At 46.2% G+C, this 9,815-nt stretch overlaps 1 protein-coding gene across 1 annotated transcript in view; it reads left to right on the forward strand.

The window, feature by feature from the left end:
• The window catches only part of Adam12 (ADAM metallopeptidase domain 12), a gene marked incomplete at its 5' end in the record, with an annotated part of 371,815 nt that overhangs the window by 230,500 nt on the left and 131,500 nt on the right, over nt 1–9,815 (forward strand). Inside the window, one exon of the mRNA XM_017801328.2 lies at nt 7,462–7,540. Within this exon, the coding sequence (XP_017656817.2) occupies nt 7,462–7,540 (79 nt within the window). The remainder of the gene's footprint in view (nt 1–7,461; nt 7,541–9,815) is intronic.

Raw genomic sequence — 9,815 nt, forward strand, 5'->3', positions numbered from 1 at the left:
AAGCTGGAGCTTGAAGCAGAGACCATGGAAGAATGCTGCGTGGTGGCTAGCTCCCCCTGGCTTGCTCACCCCAGCTTGCTCAGTTGCCCTTCTCATACAGCCCAGGTCCACCTGCCTAGGGAGGGTACTACCCACAGTGGGCTGGGTCCTCCTACATCAATTAGTAATTAAGGGACATGTCCCTACAGACATGGCCACAGGCCGTTCTGATGGTGGAAATTCCTTAGCTGAGGTCCCCTCCTCTCAGGAGTGTCAAGTTGACAGCCAAGATTAGCCATCACGGGGACTAAATTGAATTGGGTGTGGCAAGAAGCAGCCTAAGCTTCATTTTCATGTCGGTTCCATCACACATAGCAACACTTAGTTCAGAAAAATACGGGGTGTGGCTTGCAGGTGCTTGTTTTCAAGCTTCAGTACCCTGGGGTGACAGTCCCTCCTGAGAAGGCCATGTTGACCAGTGGTCAGGATGGGACAGGCTTTGGAACCAAACAGTTCAGTTCAGTCACCCCAAGTTCTGCTGTGTGGCTTTATAGACTTGATCTTTCTAAGTGTTTGCCATTTCTTTTTTGTTATTATTTTTGTGAACATGAGCATGGCCTTCACACTATTTCCATACCTCCCAGTCCCCCTCCAACTCTTCCTGTGCCCCCCCACTCCTCAATTTCCTGTCCCCTTCCTGATTATTATTGTTGCATAAACATGAATGCATTTACACACACACACACACACACACAGAGTACACTGAGTCCTGAGTCCATTTAATGGTGCCCATGTGTATATGTGTTTAGGGCTAACCACTTGGAGTCAGATAACCTCTCAGGCAATGATCCTGGGAGAAAACTAATTCTCCTTCCCTTAGCATCCATTGACTGCCTGCAGCTCTTCATCTTGAGGTAGGACCACTTGAGGTTCTCCCATCCGCCTTGGCATGTCAACTAATTTTGTTACCATCCACAGATCTTGTTAGATGGCCATCCTACGGAGATTTCACGGGTACAGCTTCCCTGCCACGTCTGAATACATTAACTAGCAGCAGGAGTCTTGTCCCTCTGGTTCTCACACCTTCCTACCCTCTTCCATGATGGTCCCTGAGCTTTAGGAGTAGAGGTTGTATTGTAGATGGGTCCCTGATGGCTGGGCACCTCACAGACATTTATTCTCTGCGTTTGTTTGACTAGTTGTGGAACTCTGGTAATAGTCTCCATCTATTACAAAAAGAAACTTTTTTGATGAGTGGTGAGAGGTGCACTTGTCAGGCTAATTCTGAGCCCTATAGCAGCTCAACTCAGACTGAATCCCAAAGCCTGAAGGGATAGTGACCCAGTGGCTAGGTTCTAACCAATTAATCAGGGTAAATGGGAGCCTTGGAGCAGCTTAATTCTGGCCTTGGCCTGGAGCAGGAAGATCTGTCCATTTCTTCCAGGCAGGTGCTAATAGTCCTTACCCCCCAGGGTCTCTGTCAAGAAAAATACAAGAAAATTCACGTACGAAACGGGTGACAACAGAAGAAAAGAGGAAGGCGGAACACCCAGACAGTGAGCCAGAGGTCGTGTTTTACTTTCCCTCCCCCAAATCAAGAACCAGACCCCTGGTCACCAGGTATTGCCAACCTTCCTAGGACTACAACGAAAAAAATATTTGCAAAGACCAAGTTCTAAGGAAATGACAGCAAAAGCGAGTTGAGGGAGAGATGGGGGTCTCTCACATTCTTTTCCTTCATTTCATTTTCCAACTCCTATGTGTGCATGTGTGCACATAGTATAGCATGTGTGTGCACATGTGTAGTGTATGTGTGTGCACATGCACCTGCACCTAGAAACCAAAGATTGATGTTACATGTCTCTTACACTCTACCTTATCTTTTGAGACAGGGACTTTCCGTGAGCCTAGAGCACACAGATTTGGAGACTAACTGACCAGTGAACTCAGGGGATCTGCCTGGCTCTGCCCCACCTCCTATTCCCCAGTGCTAAGGTTTCAGATTGATGTGACCACAGCCAGCTGTTACATGGATACTGAGGATCCAAACTCAGGTCATCATGCTTGTATGGCAGGTACTGTACTGACAGAACCATTTCCCAGGTCCGCCCCCGACCCTTTACTTTACATCCCCATGCACAGGTTTAATAGTATACTAGCTGGTCCCTCTGTAAAATAGTCCAGATGATCCAAGGACATCACATTCAGAAGTCTATGGGGTTTGCTGCAAACTAGAAAACATCCTTCAGAGTATGTGGGGTTCGGGCAGGCATACACTGGTTTATTTCCTGATGTTTTCTCTATCTAAATTTATTTAGCACTGATACAGGAATAGGTAATATGTAATAAAAGATAGCCATCTTAGTAACTAGGAAAATGCAGATTATAGTTTTTAATTACAATTTTTATTGTGTGCTGTGTTTTGTTAAAGCCCCGGGCAGTTCATCCCTCATTTAAAAGTATCTAGAGCTGTATTTCACATTCCACCAGGAGAAAACCATTAGCCAAATTTATATGTGAATGACTTTGTAATTTGTGGAATAATAGCCTATGTTGAAGTAAATTTGCAACAGGAAATGAGTCGGAGGCTCTGTCTGAATATCAAATGGATCTCCAGGGAGAGGCAATCGCTGACGTCTACAGGCATGTACAGCTTCATGCATGTACAATTTAATTTCAGAGAGCAACCACAGTGCCCACTGTCTTGTGACACTTCTGTATGAACATGTCGCACAGGGTAACTGGACCCACAAACCATGTGTACAGTCTTCAAAGAAATAATAGTGAAAAGGTTGACATGTCATCAAAGAATTCTCTTAGTCTGAGTAACTGATGCCGCTCTGCTGGCTGTTCCCTCTGCTGCCCTCATTCAAACAGTTCTGAAACTGATAAGGTGGATGGCCGAAAGCTTTGGATCCTTTAAATAATGAGATCCTGCATGTGACAGTCCCCATCCTCACTCAAAAGCCATTTAATCCCCATTTCTGTTCATTGATCTACTCTGTTTGGATCCACTCTCTCTCTCTCTAAGTTGAGTTGCTTTTCTGTTAACAACGGCTCTGTTTGCCATTTGTGTTCTAAGTCCTAACCATGTGCCAGGCATTGGGCAAGTCTGGGGGTGCTGTTTCTACCCTGTACCTCAGCTCAGTGTGGGAGGAAGAGAAGCAAACAGGAAATAATGGAGACTGGAGAAAGTCCTGGGACCAAATCCCAGCAGGACACGGGAGAAAAGGAGTTCACGCCAAGGGGTGGGGATAGAAACAGAGCACCCCGAGGCCAAATAGAACAGCACAGGTAGTTTCAATGGAATTCATCTCACTCAAACTATATAAATTACTAAATTACATAATGGTTAGTGTAGGGAGGGAAACTTCACATTGATCAGAAAAATCAATTTTGTCATTTGTGTTTTGGTTCAATATTCAAATCTTTTCAGAAATGCAAGAAATTTTATAAGGACTTTACCTCATTGTAAGGTTTTAGTGAGAATTCTAAATGATTGTTTTTAGCCATATATACTCAAAGACTTTGAAATCGGAAAATACAAGGTCCAGTGGAAAGAGCAGAGCTCCGCTTGTCCCCACACAAAGAATGTGCGTGCTGCCTGAGGTCCCCACTCCAAGCCATGCATGCTAAGCTGCTAAAGGGGCATGGCCAGAAACAGATCCCTTGGCTCTGTACACTCAACATGTTCAGGACTGAACCCGCAGCCTCCTGTCCCATCCCAGGTGGCCTTTCGGCTCCCTACCCCCAGTGGTCATTGTCATCATCTGCTGTTGTGTTGGGCTCCTCCTGAGTGTGACATCCTGGACACTGTGGTTCCGGCCTGGTCCTCTGCACACTCACCCCAAGCTCCTCACTAGCCTTCCCGTTTCCTGTTTGCTTCCTTCCCTTCAAAGTCTTTTCTGAGTACTATCAGTGTTCCAGAGCTACTGTCAGCTCAGGCCACTGTCATATGTCCTGGCTTCTGTTTGTAGGGTTAAGTCAGTGACAGTTGGCAGCCTGTAGGAGACACCTCCAGCCTCCCTATCCTAGCAGCAGCTCCTGGCCCCCCAACGCTGAACAGGAGTTCTGTGGCCCTCCACATTCCCTAAGCCCAGGATCCTCCCAGCCTGCTGTCCCTGTACTTCTATGCCTTTCCGTGGGTGACCAGCCCCAGCTGGAATGCCCACATTCTCCTCCCTTTACCTAGTTCTTCACTGCAATTGGTTCTGTTCCATCAGCTTTCCCATCCTCCTGGGTACCTCCTGACCTAGCTGTGGGGTTGGAAGCATTTCCCAGACCACAGTCAGAGGTCTGGGTGTATCTTACACAGCTGTGGCCACTCTGAGTCTGTCCTCCCCAGATGGGAAGCCCTTGCAATGTCTTATCTGAAATGTACAGTCCAATAAATACTGGCTAAATGAGGGAAAAATTTAGGTATCACTAGGAACACCGACTGGGAACAGCAACATTAGCTCTGGGCACAATCAAAATGCATTTCATTGTTTGGTATCGGGAGGAAGAGATTGCCTTGTTAGGGCGGCTAATCTAAGAAGCAGAGGAATGCGCTCATGAAATTATGCATTTACCCTCACTTCCGTTTGCTTACAGAGAGGCCATCTAATGGGATTTTCTCTTCGGGGAAAACTACGAGATTGTTGCTGTCATATTTCCAGCATGGTCGTTGTCCACCTGCTCCTCTTCATTTTCCCCAGGGGCCTTTGACAGCCAGCCCCTTTTAAAGTAGATCTTAAAGTGCCGCTATCTAGCGCCCGCTTGGTTTCATCAAGAGCTCTGGACAGGGAGGTGGGATACGAGTCACCCAGGGGGTGGGAGAGTCCTAGGCAGGAAAGGACAGAGCTGCTCCCCACAGATCCTCCTGCGTTTGTCCATTTACTCAGCCCTAGTTCCACTCAGCACACATTTACCCAGTACGTAACACACCACCTGCAGCATGTGCTGGACAAGTAACACTTGACCGGCCTGGAAGGTCTGGTGGTTCAAGAAGACAGTTAAGAGCAATGGTTAAGAACTCTTACTGCTATTGTGGAGGAACTGAGTTTGGTTCCCAGCACCCACATGGTGGCTAACAACCACCCATAACTCCAGTTTCAGTGGATAAGATGCCCTCTTCTGGCCTCTGTGGGTATTGCATGGCACAGGTTACACTTACAGACATGCAGGCAAAGCATTCATATCCATAAAATTAAAGGAACACAAGCTATACATGAAACCACTGGGACACCGCACAAAGGGTGAGACTTCAGGCAGGTCACTTGGCCTCCCTGTATCTAAGGTTTCTTCCTTTAAACTGGGATTATGATTAGTGTCTAGAGCAAGGCACAGAGGCATATGCCTGTAATCTCAGTATAAGAGAGGCTAAATGGGGTTCTGGAACTCAAGGCCTGGCTGGGCTTGTCGCAAGAGGCAGAAAACAAACTAATGACCAAAATACTAAAGTATTTAGCCCATACAGCTAGGTACTAGGTGTGGTTAGGCCATCGCTGACTTAGCAAATGCCTGGTTCAGAGGAAGTGCTCGGCAAACCTTAACTAGCTTGGGAAGAAGGTCATGCAAGGTGTGATCATCCTGGTGCTGGAGCCGAGTGAAACGCTTGTCAATTGGGCTTACCTTTCTGAAACACTCACGGTTAAGTGCATCAAAGATTGGACCCACTGTAGTGGCCGGGGGGGGGGGGGGTTTTTCGAAGGTATCAAAAGCTACATATCTAGCAGGGAGATTCGCCTCCATTCTGAACTTGGCTGGAAGGGCTAAGGTTGACCTTGTGCAGCGATGATCCCAGTGTTCCCACCCCCCTTGCTTGAGGGTCTTACGAAGATGCTGGCCGCAAACACGGCTGGAACCAGATCAAACCCAGAGGGGCTTATTGAAGAGGAGAGGTGCTATGCATCAGGGCACTTGGGCCATCCTTCCCTTCCCGGTCACTGCGGGATGACAGGTTGTCTAACCTTCAGCATCCTCCCCAGGCAGGGCAGGCTGGAGGCAGCTCTTCAGTCATTGCCTGGGCCTTGAAAGCAAGAGGAAAAGTCTCTTTCTCAGAAGTCCCAGCTCAAGACACCCCGGCTGGGAGATCTGTGATTGGCTCGGCCTGGGTCACATGTTCGTCTCTGGCCCCTGGATCTGGAGTGGAGTGGCTCCCTGGAGAACCAGTGATACCGAGGGGGCATCACCGTTGCTGTGCCTCCAGCAGCTCAGAATTTGACACAACCTGGGACTCTACTGCCAGACAGATGAAATTAGGTTCTGTTCAGGCCCTTTCCTGTCCTGTACAACCTGACTTCCAGATTCCAGACCCTTTAGGTGGCCTGTTACAGCTGTCCTCTGCCTAGAAGTCCCTTCTCCTCCACCCGCTGTGGTGCACTGCAGTCTCTTCCTCCCTCTCTTAGGGCCCTGTGGTGGCCAGCCCCCTCTGCAGTGCCCTCCCAGACTCTCTACCTACTGCATATGTTTAACCTGGTCTAGTATGAGCTCACCCCTCCCCTCATTATGTTTCCTCTATGTCTAACTATCTTTGCATCCCAGCAACTAGCACCAGCACATAGTAGGTGCACAGAAAATCACTCCTGTGTTTTGCTGAACAGGATTAAACTGTTTATCATTTAAGAAGCTGTGAAATGATTTAAAACCTACTTAACCTATGCTCTGAGTTCAATGATGATCTGGTAAAAAACTCAGGTTTTAGTTAGGACACACAGGGGTTTTCCCTCATTCAGTTTATCTCTGGAATTCAGTATTTTGGTATGTCTAAAGTCACTTTTTTCTTTATGCCTACCTCCACTGATTTTAACAATTCATTATTGTTCTAATTTCTTCTATGGCATTTCAATATTGATAGCTGGTTCTCGCTTTGTGGGGCAACAGTAGGGACGGGACTACCAATCCAAAATTCTCTCTATCACAGGTGGCTTAGCCATTGAAATCTGTCTATACAGTTTGTAGAAGAATGTGAGGGTGTGTGTGTGTGTTTCTATCACAGGTGGCTTAGCCATTGATTCTAGTCTGTAGAGCACATCCGGGTATGGTTTTCCCAACTTTGAAATCTGTCTATACAGTTTGTAGAAGAATGTGAGGGTGTGTGTGTGTGTCTGTCTGTCTGTCTGTCTGTCTGTCTGTGTCTGTGCATATCTGTGCGTGTGTCTGTATGCATGTGTGTCTGTGTGTGTGCGTGTGTGCATGCCCAGGCATATGGTATGTGCTCAGATGTGTCCATGGGAGGAAAGAGATGTGAGAAGTGGGAGTTGGTGTCACCACAGATACCATGTGGCCATCTCTTCAAAACATGTGTTGCAAACTTTCTGCTGCTTGGGTCTCCCCCAGATTCTGTCTGGACACCCTGAACAGGTGAGATGCTTTGGGAACCTCATTGGGTTGTCTGTAAATGAAGAGACAGTTGGAGCCTAGCTCCCATCACCAGGATGCTAATGGTAGCATAGCCACTCAAGGCCATCCTCGTCACATTCTGTCTTTCTGTTTCCACAGGGGTCTCATCGCCAGCGGCTTCACAGAGACCCATTATCTCCAAGATGGTACTGATGTCTCCATCACTCGAAATCACACGGTAATCCCTGCATGCTCACATCAGCAGAGTGCTGTGCTGCGAAATCTGGGCTTATACTTTGTAACTGCTTTGTTCTGAGTAAATCATATCCCCAGATTCTCACTGTAGAGCCCAAGACACCCTGGGGCAGCCAGGTGTGGTGACTCATGCCTGGAATTCCAGCTCCCAGAGGTTGAGGCAAGAGACTCATTGAGGTTAGAGGCCAGCTTGGGCTACACGGCAAATTGTAGGACAACCTGGGCTATAGAGTGGAACCCTTTCTTGAAACAAACAAATAAAAAAGCCTTTCTATGAAGATTTTTAGCTGAGCATGGTGGCACACACCTTTAATCTTAGCACTTTGAGAAGCAAAGGCAAGTAGATTTCTGTGAGTTTGAAGCCAACCTGGTCCACATAGTGAGTTCCAGGCCAACCAAGGGTACGTAGTGAGACTCTGTCTCAAAAAAAAAAAAACAGCAACAAAAAATACCCAAAGTCAGAGATGACTTGGAAAGCGGTCCTGCTGGGACTGAAGGGAAATAGATTCTGGTGAGCCTGCTTTAAACATGAGCACAGTGCCAGCCTGATTCCTTATCAAAAGTCTTACAACAAAATGACACTTGTCACTTCCTAGTCAGCTTTTCTGATATTTGGACTTTTTAAAATATTTATTTTTTTTTATTTACTTGAGGGGGGGTATGAATGATGCCAGGTCTAGAGACAAGGACTAGAGAACTGGGTGCCTACAGCTGGAATCTCATGAAAATTGACTCCTCAGCAAAGGTGTTTCCTGTGCAGAAGAGAACAAATCTCTCTAAGCCCCCAGTGGGGTGAGGAGAATTGTCTTCCGGGTATACCAAATTGAAAAAAGAGTTCACAGAAAACTTGGAACCCCATCCCACCTCCCGTGTGTATCGGGAATGGCCTGGCTCACGCCCAGGTTCTGAATACCATCATAAGACGGGAATTCCCAGCCAAGAGATTGACCTCAATCTAGTCCCCAATCATGGAAGCCTGCGTGGGCTCGGACTTCAGCTAAATTGTTCCATAGGGAGGTTTTTACAGCCTAGGGGTATGAGATGCCCATTCAAAGAAGAAAAGAAAATAATAAAAACATTAATGAGTCCGAAGTCAAAATCACAAGTCCAAACAGCGAACAACGCCACTGTAGCAAAGAAAGAGAAAATCAGTCCAAGAACAGAGATAATAGAAAAGCCAGAAGGGAGAAAATTAAGAACAGAGTCAGTATAATGGGAATTCCACAACGAAAATACATTTCAAAATGTAGGAAAGGGGCAAAAACCTGATGTGGTAATAATGCCCCGGGTTGAAGAAAGACATGAGCCCGTGAGAAAGCCCTCCAAGTCCCCAGAGGAAGAGCAGAGGTGCTCCACGGTGGTTTCCAGAGAAACTGCAATATCAAAGGGGAAATCTTAAAAGCACTAGAGACCAAAGAGATTAGTAACAGATGATGACAGCTGAACCAGCACGGAGTTCTCAGGAGCAGTGTTGGAGTTTGAGCTGCAGGGAGCTGCAGGGAAATAACTGTCAGTCTCAACTGTACACTGAAAACACTTTTCAGAAATAACAGTGGAACAGACATGGTCATGGGACTATGAAAGAACTTACTCCTCTCAGATCCTACCTAAGAGCATCTGCTGATGAGCGTCTAGCAAAGGCTGGGGGGGAGACCGAACTCAAGGGAGCGGGGGAGGAGCAAGACCAAGTAGTCGCACTCAGCAAATCTCTTCAGAATAACAGAACAAGAATGACTCTGTTTGGATGTTTTAAGATAAGACAGAGAAATAGACTTAAAACAGTTTGAGAATTTGTATTGTACTAAAAATAATGGGTATGCTGATTAACTTTGATAGGTTTAATACGCAGTCTTGCCATTTAGCATCTAAAGCCATTTAAATGCTTTAGTATAAGCATTTAAAGAACAGAAAAACAGAATGGATAATTCCAAATAATAGAATATGGGTAGAAATTGTGTTTCAGCCCAAGACAGGGTAGGAAAAAAGAAAAGGATTTAAACCAGAAACAGTAAATATATAACATAAAACAATAAGATAAAAATAAGACAGCATGCAAATCTCATTGTCTGTAAATAGGTCAAATAGGTTGTTAAGAGTCATACCTCCATATGTAAAATGAAAAGAATAAAATCAAAACAAAAATAGATAAAACTTAATTCCTCCCAAAACATCTGCTGTGGTCCTATTAACCAACTTCACACAAGTCAGTGACACCGAAAGGAAAGAGGGAGGGAGGGAGGGAGGGAGGGAGGGAGGGA

The sequence above is a fragment of the Nannospalax galili genome, unplaced genomic scaffold (genome assembly GCF_000622305.1).
Source record: "Nannospalax galili isolate Female #2095 unplaced genomic scaffold, S.galili_v1.0 scaffold362, whole genome shotgun sequence".
In the NCBI taxonomy this organism is placed as follows: domain Eukaryota; kingdom Metazoa; phylum Chordata; class Mammalia; order Rodentia; family Spalacidae; genus Nannospalax; species Nannospalax galili.